This window comes from Plenodomus lingam, assembly GCF_022343315.1.
Source record: "Plenodomus lingam strain CAN1 chromosome Unknown contig_14, whole genome shotgun sequence".
Lineage (NCBI taxonomy): Eukaryota > Fungi > Ascomycota > Dothideomycetes > Pleosporales > Leptosphaeriaceae > Plenodomus > Plenodomus lingam.
The window spans coordinates 1,109,297-1,127,973 of record NW_027093932.1 but is presented as its reverse complement, the minus strand read 5'-3'; the positions used below and the strand labels follow the sequence as shown (position 1 = coordinate 1,127,973).

The 18,677-nt window shown below is 45.6% G+C and overlaps 7 protein-coding genes across 7 annotated transcripts; 5 read left to right on the top strand and 2 right to left on the bottom strand.

Annotated features, from left to right (window-relative positions):
* Positions 1–97: 97 nt before the first annotated feature.
* Positions 98–1,606, top strand: IAQ61_002459 (uncharacterized protein; the record flags this gene model as incomplete). Its single annotated transcript, XM_003834309.2, has 3 exons — positions 98–321; positions 439–832; positions 881–1,606. The coding sequence occupies 3 exons, from the start codon at positions 98–100 to the stop codon at positions 1,604–1,606; spliced, it is 1,344 nt and encodes a 447-aa protein (XP_003834357.2).
* A 401-nt stretch (positions 1,607–2,007) lies between these two features.
* Positions 2,008–2,223, bottom strand: IAQ61_002458 (uncharacterized protein; the record flags this gene model as incomplete). The annotated part of the gene is made up of 1 exon (XM_003834308.1): positions 2,008–2,223. The coding sequence occupies one exon, from the start codon at positions 2,221–2,223 to the stop codon at positions 2,008–2,010; it is 216 nt and encodes a 71-aa protein (XP_003834356.1).
* Positions 2,224–2,659: 436 nt separating this feature from the next.
* IAQ61_002457 (uncharacterized protein) lies at positions 2,660–5,432 on the bottom strand. The gene is made up of 3 exons (XM_003834307.2): positions 5,089–5,432; positions 4,130–4,953; positions 2,660–4,063 (listed from the first exon to the last, which is right to left on the bottom strand). The coding sequence occupies exons 2-3, from the start codon at positions 4,850–4,852 to the stop codon at positions 3,182–3,184; spliced, it is 1,605 nt and encodes a 534-aa protein (XP_003834355.2). The 5' UTR covers positions 4,853–4,953; positions 5,089–5,432; the 3' UTR covers positions 2,660–3,181.
* A 1,593-nt stretch (positions 5,433–7,025) lies between these two features.
* On the top strand, positions 7,026–7,883 carry IAQ61_002456 (uncharacterized protein; the record flags this gene model as incomplete). Its single annotated transcript, XM_003834306.2, has 1 exon — positions 7,026–7,883. One exon carries the CDS (start codon positions 7,026–7,028, stop codon positions 7,881–7,883), a length of 858 nt encoding a protein of 285 aa, XP_003834354.2.
* A 51-nt stretch (positions 7,884–7,934) lies between these two features.
* On the top strand, positions 7,935–8,684 carry IAQ61_002455 (uncharacterized protein; the record flags this gene model as incomplete). Its single annotated transcript, XM_066095554.1, has 2 exons — positions 7,935–8,411; positions 8,499–8,684. 2 exons carry the CDS (start codon positions 7,935–7,937, stop codon positions 8,682–8,684), a joined length of 663 nt encoding a protein of 220 aa, XP_065954390.1.
* Positions 8,685–9,086: 402 nt separating this feature from the next.
* Positions 9,087–11,163, top strand: IAQ61_002454 (uncharacterized protein; the record flags this gene model as incomplete). The annotated part of the gene is made up of 2 exons (XM_066095553.1): positions 9,087–9,136; positions 9,516–11,163. 2 exons carry the CDS (start codon positions 9,087–9,089, stop codon positions 11,161–11,163), a joined length of 1,698 nt encoding a protein of 565 aa, XP_065954389.1.
* Positions 11,164–11,192: 29 nt separating this feature from the next.
* On the top strand, positions 11,193–12,353 carry IAQ61_002453 (uncharacterized protein; the record flags this gene model as incomplete). Its single annotated transcript, XM_066095552.1, has 1 exon — positions 11,193–12,353. The coding sequence occupies one exon, from the start codon at positions 11,193–11,195 to the stop codon at positions 12,351–12,353; it is 1,161 nt and encodes a 386-aa protein (XP_065954388.1).
* Between the last annotated feature and the right edge of the window lie 6,324 nt (positions 12,354–18,677).

Sequence of the window (18,677 nt, the reverse complement as noted above, 5' to 3'; positions counted from 1 at the left end):
CCTGACTCAACCCTTTACTCGCCTTGCACGCCTACCATTGGGCTTGTCCACCGTCCTCGTGGCCCAGTGCTCGCCATCCTCCTTCACCCCACCCAGCATGCCAGCCAGCATGGGCGGCTCCCCCACGTTACAACCTGCCTCCCCTGCATCTCCTACAGCGCAGTACAGGGTGAGCCCGCTATTGCTGCCCACTGGCGCAAAGGACAACGAGGAGCCGCGCCGCCCCTCGATTCAGTTTCTGGCACATCGTAACACGTCGCTGCCGAGGGGCAATCCGAAGCCTAGGGAGAAGAGGAGGCTGTCGAGTCCGCCGCCGCCTCCGTAAGTCTTTCCTCGTATTCGTCCCCCGCACGCGCACGGTAGAGTACTACGCCCTGCCTGTTCGTCTTCTGCACCTCACCCAGATGCTGGCCCGTATACTGACTGCTCCCGTCCCAGTGTCTTCCAACCCCGCGTCTCCTTTGACACGTTTGACAAGCCCGCCGACTTCATCGAGGAGAGCTCCTTTACTCTCATCAGGAAGCACAAGGACTACGAATACACCAAGCGATCACGAACCTTTCTCTGCGGTTTTGACGAGAATGAATACTCGGTCTATGCCCTCCAATGGCTCATCAACGAGCTAGTCGACGACGGCGATGAGATAGTATGCCTGCGCGTCGTGGAAAAGGAAGATGCCATTGCAGGGGACCGCAGCGTCGAGACGGGGCGCTACCGCACAGAGGCAGAGGCCACCATGAACGACATACAAAACCGCAATCACGACAACAAGGCCATCAATCTGATTCTAGAGTTTTCCATAGGCAAAGTGAACAAGGTCATAGACGACATGGTATGCTTGGTTTCCTTGTCGTACGAGTGCTCACCTGACATGGAATAGATCAACCTTTACGAACCTGCCATTCTCGTTGTTGGAACTCGAGGCAAAAGTCTGGGCGGCTTCCAGGGTCTACTGCCAGGTAGTGTCTCCAAGTACTGTCTCCAACACTCGCCCGTTCCCGTCATCGTCGTGCGACCCACGACGAAACGCGACAAGGCCCGTAATAAGCGCGCCAACGACCCCGACAGACAAGGCTATCGCGACATTCTTGCCAAGAGCGAGAGCCTATACGACGTCAACAGTCCGCGAAACAGCTTCTTTGCGAATGAGGAGGAGGCGTCTGCAGTACCAGGAGCAGCCACGACACCGAAACCGACAACGGAAACTCACCCATTGGCACAAGTGGCGCGTGCTCGAGATAGCAGCGATGATGAGGCGGAAAACGGTGCGAGCGCGCTGCCAGAAGACCCAAAGAGTCCCGGCTTCTTGATGAAGAGTCCACATTTGCAGAATCTCGACAGTCCAGAATTGAGCGATGCATCGAGTTTTAGTGATGAGGAGGATGCAGGTGCCATGTCGACGCAAACACGACCATCGACGACGGGGACGGGTGAGGTGGCGGCGGAGATGGAGAGCGTCAAGCTGGGTCAAGAGGGGGAGTCAGAGACGAGTTCGATGGATTACGTGGATAAGATTATTCGAGCTGGGACGCCAAAACCAAGCGAGGATGGGCGGGAAACGGGGAGTGAACCTGTGTCACCCAAGGGGGCAGGGGGAACTACGTGACCGTGTTGATGTTGGTTCAAGGGGCGTGCGTGCGTGGCCGGATCATTTCTTTCATTTATTGATACACTCTTGGTATAGAGTCTCTGGCTTTGAGTCGAGTCAGGTCAGTATATCCGTTCCAAAGGGGATTGATGTAGATGACTTTGGTGACAGAGTAACATGAATTGGGGGTGGAAGGTCGTGGGACGTGCATTGAATGGCATCAAGGGAACAAGACAGGTAGAATCATGAACTCGGGTTCCCGTCTCGATTTTATCTGCTGTTCCATTCCTTCACTCGGCCTGTGTGTCGACCAAGGAATATTTCATCATCCTCTCGCCGCCCCTCCAATATCGCTCGTCCCTTCTCTCTCTCTCTCTCCCTCTCCCTCTCCCTCTCTCCCTCTCTCCATGCCCTCCCACTTAACCAACAGTCTTGGACGTGACATCCTTGGCATGCTGGTCCAGCACCTGTTCCTTGGGATTGCTAGGCAGCGCACCCTTGGTATTGTCGCTGCTCTGCTCGGAGCCCTCGGTTGGGCCGCCGCCGGACTTCATGTTGTGTGCTGTCTGACCGGTTTGGTCGTCGGATTGGCGCGAGGGCTCGGGGGACTGGCGGCCGGGGTTTGGGGCGGACATGTTGGTTGGTTGGTTGGTTGGTTGGTTGGATGGTTGGGTTGGGTGGAAGGCTGAGGGTGGGTGGATTAGTTTGGGTTGGAGGGGAGGGGAGGGGAGTTGGGGACGAGAGAGTTTGGTTGTACGGCGTGAAGTGTAGGGCGGTACGTACCTGTTCGATGTGGACGGTACACTGTAGGACAAGATGGGTATTCTTCTTGCAGAATCAATGCAACGAGACCTACAAACCCCCCAAAGGGTTTTCATTAGCTCCTTCATCCTGCACCAGCACCCACCCACCCCCATACCACCACAGCACAGCACACCACCTACCTCGAAGTTTTTTTGCACACGGAAAAACAGTGCGCGTTGGAGTAAAGCAAGGAAGCAGTCGGCGTAGGCTCTCACTTGAGTTTATAAACTGCACGCCGGTGCTCGCTCGCAACTGCCCCACCATTACACAACGCCCTGACGTCACAACGCTGCAATCTTTTTGCCCCCAGAACCAGAGTGCGAAGGCGAGGTGAGGGCGGGGGCGGCGAATCGGGGCGTGTCTAGAGTACGTGGGGTAAAGGGCTAAGGAGCGTCAAATGCCGTGTTTGGGCTGTCTTGCGGTTGGTGGATGCATGGCGGCCTGGTGATGGTGAGGATGAGGATGGTGAGGATGAGGATGATGATGGTGAGGATGAGGATGATGATGATGATGATTGGTGAGGTGATGGGGTTGGGCGTTGGTATTAAGTGTGGAGAAGGGAGGTTTTTTGTTTGTTTATTTATTTGTTTAATAGATAGGTAGAGGTTAGGTAAAAAGTGTCAAATGGTCTTGTCCACCTTGGAGTTAAAGGTGATCAGAGTGTCCATGTGCTGTATAAACCAACAAGCATGCATCATGGCATTGATTCCCTTTCAACGGCAATCGCTCTGCCAGGCCATGGAAACAGGGCACGCGAAGCCACCGGAAACAATCAATCTAAACCAGCCATCAACTCCTCTTTCCCATCTCCACATCTCCATCTCCCACTTGATCATCCTCATCCCACTCTACCCCTCTCATCCGCCTGCCCACCCACAACCCCACAACCGTACTCGCACAACTCGCCAGAAACCATCCTTCAAACCACCTCTCGGTAAACGCGGGCTCCAACGGCGCACCCAACGCATCGCTAATCTTATTCTTCATCTCAGGCGGCAGATTGCTCCTCAACAACAACGCAGAACTAATCACATATGTGGCCGCGATTTGCGATAGGATGAGGGCAAAGTTGGTCTTGGCCTGGTGCAAGAGGCCCGGCACGACTCGTGCAAACAGATAAAAGGTCTGCAGCACGCTGTTGAAGGACAAGAGGAGCATGACGCCGGAGAGCAAGAAGGAGATGGTCCGGGACCAGGCCACGCGGTCAAGGGTCGGATCCCAGTGTTTTGCCAAGACCGCCAGGAAATTGTTAATCGGGTCGCTCGAGGCAAAACTCGCCGTGGGCGAGGAGAAGCGACGGAGCGTGGAAACGGTGGTGGCCCCGATGCGATAGGCGCAGTAGAGGGCGAAGAGGTAGGAGACCATGTTGAGAATGCGGCCATGGGCTGTGTGGGACCGTTGCTGCGACTGTCGTCGACTCTGCAGCACGGCCAGCGAGTTTTGCAGAGTGCTGCGCATGGTTTCCAGCCCTTGGATCTCAAGTTGTAGCGTGTTGCGTTCTTGGACGTCCGGGTTGCCGCGGAGTGTGCCTACGACGCGGCCCATGAAACCTTGTTGCGGGTTGTCCGCAAGCTTGCGCTCGACTGCGCGCAGACGGCTCTCTTTGACCAGGAGCATGTCGTTGGTTGCTTGTATGCCTGCTTGCTCGTGGCCGATATCTGCGTCAGAAACCTGGTGTAGGTCAGTACACAGGAGCTCAAGTGCTTGCCCTGGTGGCATGCATGCATGCGCACTTACCGGACGGTATTTGACGCCGAATGTCTGCCAGAGCGATGAAATAGCCGCAAATCCGGCGAGCGAGGCCATTAGACTGATGCCAATGATGCCAATACGCTCCAGACACCCCTCCGTGAACGTATGTTCATGCACGTACGACTCCTCGTGTAGATAGGATCCCAGTAGTCCTCGTCCAAGGTACCAGAATGCAGCGAGCCATGCCGTCAATCCACACAGCTCCAGCACCCAAGCGATCCTTCTTCGCCCACGTTGCGCATCGCCAGCTCTCAGCCCAGTCCCCGAGATGATCGAGTGAATCTCAAAAGCAGGCGTCGCGACGATGAGTAGGAACAGTAGTAAGGGCAGTGTGATCTTGAGGGCCAGTGTTCGAGTCGCGCGGTTCGCAGTATTGGAAATTTCGCAAAAGATCAATTCGGCCAGTACGGCAGACAGGCCAATGTTTGTCGAAAAGATGATGCTTGCGAGAGACCGTCCATTCGGTCGGAGGTGGGCGAGGATGGACGCCCTGGATCGCGTAACAGAATCCTGGGACAGTGTACCGGCATGATGCGCCTTCCGCTCCGCATCTCGAGATAGTGCAGGGAACAGCTTTTGCGAGACTACCGACGCGACGACGAGAAAGGTCAAGAGAAAGGGCAGCGCAGATATGGCCACCGTCGTCGGCCTTCTCTGCGCATACTCTGGTACACAGTCATCGCAGTCGTCGGCCAGCGGCAGGACCATTTGGCAAGATAGGTAGACTCAGACGTACCGGTACTTCCGGATCCTGTCGGTTGTTGGCGTAGAATCGTGGTCAAGGGCTCCCGCTTGGATGTCGCCAGGCCCTATGTGAAAGCGTGAGCGGCTGAACCGAGTACTCGCAGTCTACTACCGTAGACTACATGCTACCGGTACACCCAGCTGAAATCCAACATGTAGATTCCAGCGTTAGGATTCCTGTCAGCGCCATTACTACATACCTGTCCACGTGTCATCAGCCCACCCTTGGGATTATGTACTCGTCGTTGCTTTGGAAAACTAGATCACGCGCAGTGGTCGTTGCTTAATCTTCTTCAGTCGAGACCATCCTAAACGCTGGTAAAGTATCGCATGGACTTGGTGTCGTCCTATCGGCAGAGGACCGGTGTTCATCAATCGGTTGGTTGTGGATAGGTTGGCGCATCGAGGTGGACGTGTTTCTGTGCGACCAAGGTGCGGGAGTGAGGGATGATGACAAGCCGTGCCAGCCTCCAACCTGAGGTCAGCAACGCGCCGTGCCGCGACGCCTAAGAGAGGCCGATTGATGACGTCATCACGCCTCTTTCATCCTCGGCCTCTGTTTCCAATATCCTTTGTCTAGTGCAATCATCTTCATTTTCAAGATGCGCATCTTGAGTATAGGACATGTACACATTACGATAGGCGAGAGCAGTCACAGGGGTTGAGAAATTGACCGAGATTGTATAGAGGTGTAGTAACGTCGTTACAGAATAGATTAGATTCTATCTTCATCTTAGGTACATGACATTCAACCAAATCAGACATGGGCCTCTCGAATAGCTGACGTTGCACTTCTCTCGCATTAGCTATCAAGATCGAGCTGAGTCGCTCTTACATGCTAACCTGCTGCTCAAAAGGAACAAATACGTGAGTATGGAAACGAAAGTTGAGGGAAAATATGAATTTCGTGGTTCGATGGATTGGTACTCCCTTTTGTTATTGGAAGAAGAACTCCCTCTCTCTCGAGGAGCATGAAGTCAGTACATGATGATTAGATAGCATTGATCTATCAGCATACAGCTCATGCATGTCTGGTAGGTTCGACCACTTGACCTCAAGGTCAATCAAAGTATAATGGACATCGATATAGCTATCCTCTTGTTGAGCACTGCTGATAATTTGTATTGTATAGTGAGCGACATGATTAATTTTTGTTGCTGTAGTGACCTACAAGGATACGACATGCGCTTTCAATTCACTGTGCAAAGTCCCTGTCATTGAACGAATCCTTCGGCACCGACCAAACAGATTTGTCGTTATACCATACCTGTAATGAGAATTCAATTCACAACCGTCATATCGCCCTGTAGATCTGGATTGCTCAAATTGTGTCATAAGTGTGACTTGAGCGACCGTGGCCGCGCTTGTTCGATACGAATATGTCCCCGGTGAAAGTAGTGTTGCGAAGTGTTGACTGTGATCAAACCTGATGAGAGTATAGGCAGGTAGAACTTAGGAGAACGTAACCAGAGAGCACTTGGTTCTCGAAACCCTCATCATACTTAGACGTCGCTTGATGTACTACGCAACTAATGTGTGGAATGCAGACGAGTGATCCACCGGAGCATGAGCATGTGCAAATCTAGACCCCGCGAATCTCCGTGTCTGGCTGAAGTAACTCATTGGTACATGAACAAGTACATGCCTGTGGTAAGTAAGCTGCCAACGAGCAATACTTACACTTCGGTGGAATTCCCGGGTTCTTGGTCTTGTAATAACTACGCGAATCATCTCAATTGGCTAAGACAATGTCCACAGCATTACAAGTTCTTGTGGGAAGATGGCGAATGGAGGTCACGGGATCTCGTACCGTCGCCTTAGTAGCACTCCCGCCCACCGGTTGATGGAGCTGAATGTACCACCATGCCCACCACGGCAGTCGACCGCGGAAATCGAGCGAGTACCGGAGACCCAAGTGTTAGTTAGGGTCCAACTAGACCCGCGAGTTAGCTGATGTTTCCAGCCATGTCATCTTTCTGGCCATGTAGCTTGTCTTTCCCAGATGCTCCAGATCGTTTGGCGAATATGGCTGCTTGCGAATAAGACTGCTTTCCTCCAGTACATCGAAGAGAAAAACTCATCATCAGGGAGCTGAGCATTACAAGCCAATTCCTAGTCTAATCACAAGATATTTATAATGGGTCTTTTGGAGACCTTCCTCCCTCCTTCTGACCGCTATGCAGCCCTCTTGCTATATGGAATGGTGCTGGCAGCCTGCTTCAACGGCTACGATGCTGGTAAATATCCCACCCCTTTTCAGAATCACGAGACTAACGAACAAGGTATCATGACGGTCATTCTGGCGGATGAACAGTTCATAGAGTACTACAATGTCGATGCAACACGAACTGGAACCATTGCCACTGTCCCATGGGCGACAACGGGTCTAGCACAACTCTTCGTCGGCGGTACTCTTGCCAGCCTTGTTGGAAGACGTTGGGCTGTCCGCATCTCGATCTCCTTTATGATTCTCGGCGTTGTTGTTCAAAGTGTACCCAACACATATGGCGTGTTGATCTTGGGTCGTTTGATGACGGGTCTTGGATTTGGATGTGTGTACATTGCTATATCGCTCTATGTGGCCGAGTGTGCACCTCGACTCTTGTGTGGCAGCTTTGTCGGAACAGTCAATCAATTTGGCTACCAGCTAGGCACCCTGATTGCGTTCTGGACAGGCTACGGCATGAGCTTCCACAAGTCGCCCTACAACGTCGCCTGGCGTGTGTCCAAGCTTGTCCAGGTCCCTATTGGAATCGCCTTCGTCATCATCAGCTTTTGGTATCCAGAATCCCCTCGATGGCTCCTTGAGAAGCAACCAGACAATCATGATCGTGTGATGAAAGTCCTCTGCAAGCTTCGCATGGGAACTCCAAATTCGGAACACGTTCGCACCGAGTTCAATGAGCTGATTGCTGCCCATCAAGCACGTTCAAAATTCGACACTGGCTACAAAGGGCTCTTCAAGTCGGCGGGCATACAAAAGCGTCTGCTGTAGGGTCTATATGCGACGGCGCTCCAACAAGCAGGTGGGATTGCAGCCCTCACCATGTATGCAGCAATCATCTACAAATCCCTGGGATGGGACAAGGGTAGTCAGGCACTATCTATCAACGGCATTCAGGCTGCACTCCAGCTTGTCATTGTACTTGTCAACACCTTCACGGTCGATCGCTATGGACGAAGGGCGCTCTTGTTGGCTGGATTTGCTATTCAGGCCATGGCACTGTTTATACTCTCTTCGCTGACCACGGCGTTCCCGGATAACAAGAACAGCTCGGCTGCCATTGTCGAGGTAGCCATGCTCTTCATCGTGGGTCTCACTTACTGTTGGTCCAATGGGCCGATTCCGCCTGCCATAGCATCAGAAATCTTCCCCCAAGAAGTCCGTGACAAAGCCTTTGGCTTCTCTCTACTTGGTCAGACTGTCTGTTTGCTGGCTTTGACGCAACCATGGCCTACACTGAGTGCACAGGTGGGTGGTAAGAGTTATTGGCTTCTCGCAGGACTCAACACTCTGTGTCTGGTAAGTGACAAGTCTAACCTGAAGCATTGCATTGAGAAGCTACTAACGCACGGTGCTTAGATTTCGGTGTATTTTATCCTCCCCGAGACCAAGGGTATCTCACTGGAAAGAATGGACACAATATTTGGTGAAGTGGATGCTGTCGAAGCTGGTGAGCTGCAGGTTGACTTGAAAAAGTCGGAACTCATGTCCCAAGCCAGCATGGAACAGCACGAGACTATCGGACATGAAGGCGACGTGAGGATCACCGACGGACGCCAAGAAAGTGTCTAATGGGGCAACGAGATGAAACCGTCTAATGGTGCAAAGATGAAGCTTTTGACGTATCAGAAGGACTGGTGGATTGGAAGTATAGTAGAGGCCTAGGTAGTCGAGAGGCCTGGTAGAGAGGCAGTATCTGCTGTGTATAGCACTAGATTCCTGCGTCCCAGGCATAGGGCACTGTACGGTAACTACTCGACTGAATGATGTACAAAGACAGATTGCATCACATTTGCCCTGCCACCATGTGCGAATCTTATGCTCTGCTGTTCAGGGGCAGCAAACACTGTAGATTCAACCATCTACCAGCGGAGGGCAATCCGACCGTGAGTACCGGTAGAGGTAGCGTACCGGTAGTCTCGTTCAAGTGTCGGGTTCCGCCAACATGCTCCAGAACCAACCTAGTTGACAGGAATGAGATCGGCAGCTAACCCGTTGTGTCACGACTACAACAAGGCTGCGGGGTATGGGGGTGTCCGATACGAAAGCCTTTCACGCCTGGGCCGCCTCCGCGTTCGTTAAAGTCGCCGTGTTGTCAAGCCTGCATCGTGTCTCGGCTCCGACTTGTCGGGGACACGTCCCTTCGTATTCCTCCCGCCGTGGACATGCATCCACTATCCACAGAATCTCCTGAACCAACGACGCTGGGGTTGCTATTTGATGCCTCGCCGACATGGAATCCCAACAAAGAGATTCGAATTACAAGAGTTGCTCGAGATGCAATCGTACCTTTAAACGGTTGGAGCATCTCAAAAGACATGAGCGGATTCACGATGACAAGATCCGATTTGCGTGTCCACAGTGTCCCAAGGTATTCACGCGAAGGTATATCCCGTAATCCAGACTAGGCATAAGCGACACTGACCTTTGTGATAGCGATATTCTGCGACGTCATGAGGCCGCCCACGCTGCCGCTGCACAGTCTCACGATGGGAACTTGGCGACCAAACGAGCTTGTTTCGAATGTGCAAAGGCCAGAGAAAGATGCTCCAAAGGCAAGCCATGTCAAAGGTGCTCTGTACGCGAGCTTTGTTGCAAATACCCCAAGAGTCGTTCAGACTTGGGGAATTCACAGTCCCCGCTGCCTTTCAAACAGGTAGCCATATCGCCTTCCAATTCTTTCGCGCAAAGTTCAACCATAGAGGGTCAAACTCCAGAATGCAGTGCCGCCATTGCCGCATCTGATGAGTGCCCAGCGTATTCGATAGGACCGCGCAAGTTGCAGATTGAAAATCACCGAGATGCATCCCTACATTTGCTTGAACCGTCAGGAGTCGCAAATGTCGTTCACATGGTCGACATTGCTCCGCAGATACCCATCGACTTTTCAATCAATTGGCTGCCCATGGACGACTCGATCTCAATCGATTACGACAGTATCTTGGGCATGGACATTAACTCATTGGGGCTCTTTCCCGGCCCAACACCTGTCAACGATCCGCAGGACCCAAAGCTCATGAACCATACCGGTGCTTATCCAGTACCTCATATCCCAGCAACATCGCACAATTCGCCACATGAGATGAATCACATCCTTCGGACGAATCACCTCAACCCACCGTGGGAAACGACACTCTCTCAAATGAGCTCGAGAAGTATGTCTTGTACGTCGTCCAGATCATCTACCAACACGGTATCATCAGTCGTTACCTCTGTCGGTCTGTATGCCACAAGTACCAATGGTGCCAGATTGCCCTGTACAAAATGGAGCAAGAAATCAAAACACGCTATGCCCGGTGCAGCCCCGATGAAACTTGTAACGGACCCAGATTACCACGTACATTCCCAGAACGGTCGTATACGACTTCCGCGAACCGACCATATACTGGTGGGAAGTGTCCAGACATTGAAATCTCATCCGAGATTGACAGTAGAAATGTTTGAGCAATTGTGCAAACGATACAGACAGCTTTGTTCAGACGTCGATGATCATTTCTCAGTATTTGCTATCGACCATTTCCTGAGCCACGCTGCTCTCAATTTGTGTACACAACTCTACTTCGACAATTTCGATAAAATCGTACCAATACTGCACGTTCAAGTGGCCGATTTGAATGAGCACTGGCTACTGGCACTCGGTGTTTGCGCCATCGGGTGCCAATACATGGATTCCGAGGAATTCTCTGCTTGTGTAGTACCACTTCACGAAATGCTCCGGAGAGGTATCATTGCCGAAACAGAAACGAAGAATGCTCCAAGACTAGGATTTGACAATATCGCATTGGCACAGGCTCGAATATTGAATCATTTTGGCATGGTCTACTTTGGGTCTCCCGATCTAGTCAAAGGAGCTAGAGCTCAACACGGAGTTCTTGTAGAGCTGGCATTGTCGTCAGATTTCCTAAGCCCTTCAGCCAGTCTTCCCACATCACAAGGAATCGAGAGTACGGAATCGCAAAATTTGGCTTGGAGATCGGCGCTCATGGCCGAATGCAAACGCCGATGTGGTTATGCCATCTGGGTACGTTCTCCTTTGAGACGAGAGTTCTGAAACTGACAGACAAACAGCTTATCGATTGCATGTCAATATATCATTTCTCACAGCGTCCGCTCATGCCATTGGCCATTACTCAATGCCCGTTACCCGAAGACGCCTTGTGGGCAACAAAAAGTACTGAAGATTGGCGAGGCTTTCTGAGAAGGACTTCAGGCGACTCCGGCGCGTACTCTCAATTGCGATCAGACGTACCATCACTGTGCACAGCCGTGGTACAGATCTTCACGAAGAAGCACGTCTCAGCCGATCTTGACCAATTCAGTCGTGTTCTGCTATTACATGGCGTATATCGGGAAATATTCCAACTCAAGGACTGCTTCGCAAGACCACTGAGCAGCTGCGTCCCCGCAGTGCAACCTGCAAATACTCCTACAAACGGATCTGATACGGACTCATCATTGCTCAGTAGTTGGCGTAACGCCTCCCTCGATTGTGTAGATGTCCTTCACTGGGCAGCGAATGGAACAATTGCACAAAATTATGGTGTTGAGCATCCGACTGTGCTTCATCTTCATTTGGCGAGGACAGTCCTTCTGGCTCCCTTTGAAGAAATCCAAATGTTAGCTGCCTCCATTGCAGCTGCCGGTCGAGAAGAGCCAACTGAGAAGCATACAATAGCGTCAATTGAGAAAGCTATTGACGCTGAACGCAAGATCTTGCATTGGGCACAGCGAGACCAGTACAAAGCCCGACTCGCAGTATTGCATTGCGGATGTCTTTTCTGGCACATTCGACGTTATAGCTGTCAAGCGTTTTATGAGCCTATTTCGGTTTATCTGGCAACGCTCACTCTGTGGGCATACTGCTCATATACATCGAGAACAGCCATCACAAACCATCGCGATGGGTCCATGTCAGATGATGAATCAACCGAAAATACATTTCTCGCCTCGAATGCACAGCCAATACCAACATTCATCCATTTAGATCGCCCCAACGATGACGAAATGGTACAATCTTTTGTGCTTTCTGGTATACCTTCAAATATGAGAGCAAACATCACTGGCGTTGGAGACATGTATGCGGCCAAAGGCCCAATGAAGATTTTGAAAGAGGGACGCAGGATCCTGGCGTCTGTATCCATGGCCTGGGGCCGCACGAAAGAGTTTGTAGATATTCTGGAGTCTCTTGAGCGAGCAACGTCCAGGAAGATCTCGTTGGATGCAAGTACTACGTCCACGTAGAAAGTGGCACATGAAATTAATATCCTGATTATTCCCAAGCTTGGGCTCAAGTTTGAATGAACAAATCGGGATTTTTCTGACCTCTGTATTATACCTATCTCGCAGTTTTCCTTCTTCGGCCACAACCAAAATCCCTCTAATCGCTGATGACCAGAATGTCAATATCAACCTCAGTATGCAATTTCCCTCAATTATATACGGCATGAAATCTGCCTTGAAGGTATTCCGAGGTTATTAAAGACCTTTCTGCCCACGAGAGAAACAATAAAGTGCCCGTCTTTGTTGGAAATGGGAAGGTCTGCAAACACACCATGCCCACCTCTACCAGAGTGGTTAGTTGCGGCGAGATGAGGAAACTTGCTGTACCGGTACGCATGACCTCCAAGCTGCGCAAAATCACATGAATGCAACTCGTGAGGCAACTTTCCTAACATGCATAATAGTAGTGCGCCGCCGGCCTTCCTTCAAGATCATACCACCCTCGCTTTGATTTCTGTAACCTCGCGATTCTTTCCAGATTATGATAACATGAATTCAGGGCTGAGCTCGGTTCCAATTGTATAGCAGAGCCATGTCCCTTATCCGCGGCTGGCGGGTGGGGACAAGACACGAGCAAACCGCACAAGGAATTTGCCCAAGGAAAGTCGGAGGAGATTGAGACATGCAAGGTAGTAACGTGATCCACCACCGAGCGCCCACCCCCACCAAGCGCCCACCAACACCAAAATCCACCACCCACTAAATAAGGATATTGCGCCACCCACAATAGCTATTATTACAAGATTTCTTAGAGTCGCGATTATTAGATCTATTAGAGTAGATTAAATATTTTAGATTATATAAGTAGCTTTTTAGAGGGTCTAATTAGGCGCCTACGCTATAAAGTTACCTCTACTACTATATCCTCTTCTACTAGCTCCTTATTAACTACCTTAGCTAGTATAATAGTAGGAGGCTTAAGGATTTACCTCTTATCTATTTAGGATATTTTAATATTATTTTAGAGTTACTTTTCTAGTTATTTAGTAGTTTTCTACTTATTATATATAGTAGCTTTTTAGGTAGCTTTCTCTTTCTACTCCTTCTTAGTAATTACTTAATTTAGGTAACACTCCTTTATAAGTTAAGCTTTAGTAAGCTTCTATTACTTATAAAGCTTAATTACCTTACTTTTTTAGTATTATAGCTCTTATTCTTTAAGGTTCTTTTACTTCTAGAGCTTAAATACTTACTCTACCTTTAATAGTAAAATAAATTAGGCACTACTACTATAATTATTATTAGGAGGTAATAATAGAGGTTTACTACACTTCCTACGCTTCTTTATATTAGCTAGGGTAGCCCTTAGGTATTTATTTTTATAGTTAAGTAGAGTATTTCTTACTAATATAGTATAGATTATCTAGCTAAGCTTCTTTAACTATTTATTATAGATATTAATTATAGTATTATAGAGTAACTACTCTATCTTTCTTTAATTACTTATACTTAATATTAAGGTTATACTATTACTTAAAAAAGGCTAGTTACTATTATTTATAGGTGCTTTAAACCTTAAAAGAATAATATTAAGGTTAAGTAGTAAGATACCTATTACTTTAAAAGCTATTAATATTAGCTTTTCCTTAAAGGTATTACTTTATATAGTATTAAATAACTAGTAGAAATCCCTCTTAGTAATACTTATAAGCCCTTAGAAGCTATCTAGAAAACTAGATAGTTAAGCTTTATATAAAGCTATAAAGGGAGCAAATACTATAATATTAAGTAGCTAAAGGGTATAAGTGCTATAAGGGGGATATATTATAAGTAGGATCTTATATTTATTATAGTACTTAATAAACTCTATTATTATATAAGATCTATAGCTATTAAGAATAAGAAGCTAGTATAAAGTATAAGCTTTAGCTTTTATCTTATAATTAAACACCTCCTTAAGCTAGGATACCCCTAGGGTATAGCTTATTTACCTACTTAGTAATCCTATAAAGAAAGCTTAGTATTATAATAGGTTAAAATCTTATAACTAGGTATCTTATAAAGCTCTTGTGGAAATTTGGATCACTAAGGTTAGGAATAATTTAGGAGATGGATTATTAGATTATATCTACTACGATTGTACTTATATATATAGAGCTTTAGCTACCCTTACTAGAAGGTGAATAATTAGTAAACCTTCCTTACTAGAGCTCCTGCTTTTTATTAGGCACTTAGTAGTAAGCTAGCAGTTAATTAGATAGTGGGTTATATAGGGGTATTAATTAGGATTAATTAGGATTAATTAGGATTAAGATACTCTATAATCTAGTTAATATCCCTCCTACAACACACCCCCTAGGTATAGGTAGATCTTTTATTATTATAGTTGCGCTTATAGTTAGTAAGTAGTGTAGCTAATTAGAGTGTTATATATCTAAAGGGTTAAATTAGCTTACCCTTTAGATACTAACTAGCGCGCCTTCCTTATTTAGCCTACGCTTACACGCGTAGATATTATCTAGATAGAGCTCTATAACTCTATCTACCTAACTATAATCTTTACTATAGCTTAAGTTATAAGATTATTTAACCTTAAAGATCTAAACTATACTTATATCCCTACTAACCTATATCTTAGTTAAAGTTAAAACCTACTACTTATACTTACTCTACCTACGCTACCCTTATTACCTCCTATATAGCTAAAGCTATAGTTACTAAAGCTACTACTACTAAAGAAGAGTATACTACTACTAAGCGTAAGGCTATTATAGAGTATATAGTAGCTAAGCACGTAGCTACTACTACTATAGCTAAGATTGCGAAGCTAAGGTAAGGCGCTCCTACTCTAGCTTCTACTACTCTAGCTCTAACTCTAGCTCCCACTCCCCCCTAGACCCTACCTAAGGCCCCTACTCCTACGCCTACTCCCTCTTTAGCTTCTAAGGAGACCCTAAGATCCTCCTACTATAGAGAGCCTAGTATTTATTATGCTAAAACTTATCTAAATTATCTATGCTTAGCGCTCTTTAATAAGTCTAATAGTAAGTGCTATAACTTTTCTAGTAGGGGGACTTAGTACTAGTAGTACTTCTCTAGGTATAGCTATATCCTAATATATATAATCTATACAAGAATTTTTCCTTTATAATACTTTTAGTAAGATCTTATACTAATAAACTAATAGCCCTAAGCTTACCTAATACTCTACACTATCCTTCCTAGTAAGGAAGTAGGTAGGTAAGAGCTAAGACCTTCTTAAGGATAAGAAGCAAAGGGTCTTAGTGCTCCTTAAGGAGAGTAAGGCTAAATAGCAGGAGCTAGTAAAAGCTACTACTACTACTACTAAGCTTGCGCGCAAGGCTGCTTCTATAGCTAAGGGCGCCTAGAGCTCCTTATTAGAAGATAAGGACTCTAGCTCCTCTAAGGTTCCCCCTATAGATCCTAGGATAGGGCAACCTAGGTAGCCCCCTATAGACTCTAAGGCACGCTTTGCGCGTGTAATAGAGCTCCTTAAGGAAGCTACCTAGTTAATAATAGAGAGGTAGGCTATAGTTAGTTATTTTTATATTATATTAATAGATCTTATATACTACCTTACTTTAATTAACGCTATATAATATATACTCTACTATTATATAACTTTAGGTGCTCCCTAAACCTTATAAATTATTATATAGTTAGGTTTTTAGTAAGCCTATTAGCTAGTATATTACTAGTAGGTAGGTAGGTAATATAGAAAGATCCCTTTATATACTCTTACCTAAGCTACATGTTTTAAATATCTATATAGCGCAGCTTAGTAGTAATCCTTTTATTATTACCTACTACTAACCTAATAGTTTATTTATTATTATAATTAATTATCTAGGTAGTATCTAAAGTAAGGTGTATTTTAGTTAAAAAGCGTTTTAACGCTATTACTTCTTTACTTACTTGCTTAAGCGCAAGGAGCTCTACCTTAGTAGTTAAAGTAGTAATAGTTAATTGTTAAGCTGCCTTCTAAATAATAGGTCCTCTAAAGAGCGTGATTAGGTATCTATATAATAATTGCTAAGTATTAATATTATTAGCAAATAACGCATTACTATATATTATAAGCTTATTAGGATCCCTATTCCTATATTAGATTAATTAGTATTAAGTTTAGTATAGATAGATAATTACTTAATTAACTGTATTAAAGTGTTGTTTAGATAGGTTAGTAAGGTATTAGGAGAGCTAGGAGGCTACATAGGTAATATTAGGGCGCACTATAATTAAGGTGTAAAGGATTAATCTAACGCGCTCCTAATAGTCCTTAATCTCCTTTTTAGTAGCTTCTCTAGTGCTCTTTTTAATATCTTTACTTAATAGTAGTATAGTAGGGAATTTTCCTATCTCTACTAGATTAAATTTCTTTATAATCTTGTTAATGTATTTATTATAAACAAGCGTTATTATCTATCTCTTTCTATCCTAGATTACTCTTACCCCTAGAAACTAGCTTATAGGTCCCTTCTCTTCTATAGTATATCTTTGCTTTAGAGCTTAGATAACTTTATAAGCTTGGCTTGCGTAGTTTTAGTAATAGAGTAATAGGATATTGTCCACATAGAATATTAACAAGATACTACAATCTCTATTAAAGAATAGGTATAGCTCCTCTTTAGAAGTAATAAGCTTATTTTCTTAGAGTGTAGTTAAGAGCTTATTATACTATAATAATAGTAAGTCTTTTAATCTATATAGAGCTCGTTTAAGCTTAACGCACTTCCTAGGTATTTAATATCCTTTAGGTAGCTTATAGATAACTATAGGGTGTTAATCCCTTAAGGTGTTAAGGAAAGCTCTAACAACATTATATTAATATATCTTAAGGTTAAACTTGGCTCTAATAGCTATTATAGTCCTAAAGGTTTAAGCTATTAGGGTAGCTACGTAGGTTAAATAAATTAAGTTAGTAAGCTATAGATCTCCTCTTACTACTATCCTTACTTTACACTTAATTAGGTAACTATCCTAATTAAGCTTATATATAAACACCTATTTAAGTAGGAGTAGACACTCTCCTTTAGTTAGCCTATTAATCTCCTCCTAGGTACTAGCTTTTAGTAGAGTATTAATTTCTTTATATACTACATCTCTAAATTACTGTCCTATTTAGTAGTTATAGAGATCCTTCTATTATTTTAGCTCTTTTTATAGAGTGTCCTAGTGCGTATTTCTTTTAAGGTTTTTAGGAGATTTGCTCTCTATTACTACTATAATTATAGCATAGATTATAGTATTTAGTTTAGGATATACTAAAAGATTATATAAGGGATTTCTAATTAGATCTATATCTAATAGATCTATTACTATGTATATCCCTATACTTATAGAGCCTCCTAGTAGTTTATTAGGGTCCTGTCCCTAAGCTTGCTTACTAACACGCGTTAGTGGCAGTCCTTTAACTTATAGTTTTCTACTTCTTCTAGGAGCTCTAGGTGCCGCTTATAAGGGATCTACAGGAGATATAGAATCTAGTCCTAAAGCAGGTAGGTAGGAGCTCTACTTACTACCCCTATAAGAGCTAGATAGGGTGCCCTTACCTATCTCCGTGCTCTTATAGAGTAACCTACTAATAGCACTCTCCCCTCTAGGTCTTTCCTAGGAGCTACCTATTGTGGCGTTAAAGTAAGTTAGATTACTACTATCTTAGGTAGTAAGACCCTAATCTATAACCTGTATAGATCCTTTATTTCCTATACTAAAGTTTAGTTCTAGTATTAGTTTAGGAGTTTAGAGCCCTATTAGCTTAGGGGACTTTATATAGATCCTTTGTGCTAAGCTAGCTATGCTTAGTACCCACGCTAAAGGTGTCTACTTAGGGGGTTGTGAATTACTAGGCTAGCTAGCCTAATTATCTACCTCCTCTAGCTCTACCCTACCCCCTAGCTCCTGCGCTAGGTTTAGTCCTCCTTACTTACTAGACTCCTTATATTACTCTACTATAATATAAAGCTAATTAAAGATATTAAGCTCTTTATATACTTCTCCTATATTATAGATCTTATCTTTGCTAATAATATTAACTATCTTTTAAGCTTCTAACTATTAAAGCTACTCTAAATCTTTCTCTTTATAGAAAAGATCCTTATTAAAGGTAATATTCCGCGTTATAATAATTTAATTAAGCAAGGGGATCTATATCCTGTATATATTAGATACTCTATATCCTACTAGATATCTAATATAACCCTAAGGGTTTACCTTAAAAACCCTCTTGTAACGCCTAGCTACTTAATCTTAGTTAAGGGGGTAAGCTTAATAGCTATAGGCGTATATTCCGCTCTAATTAGGGCAGAGATTAGTAGTTGCCTC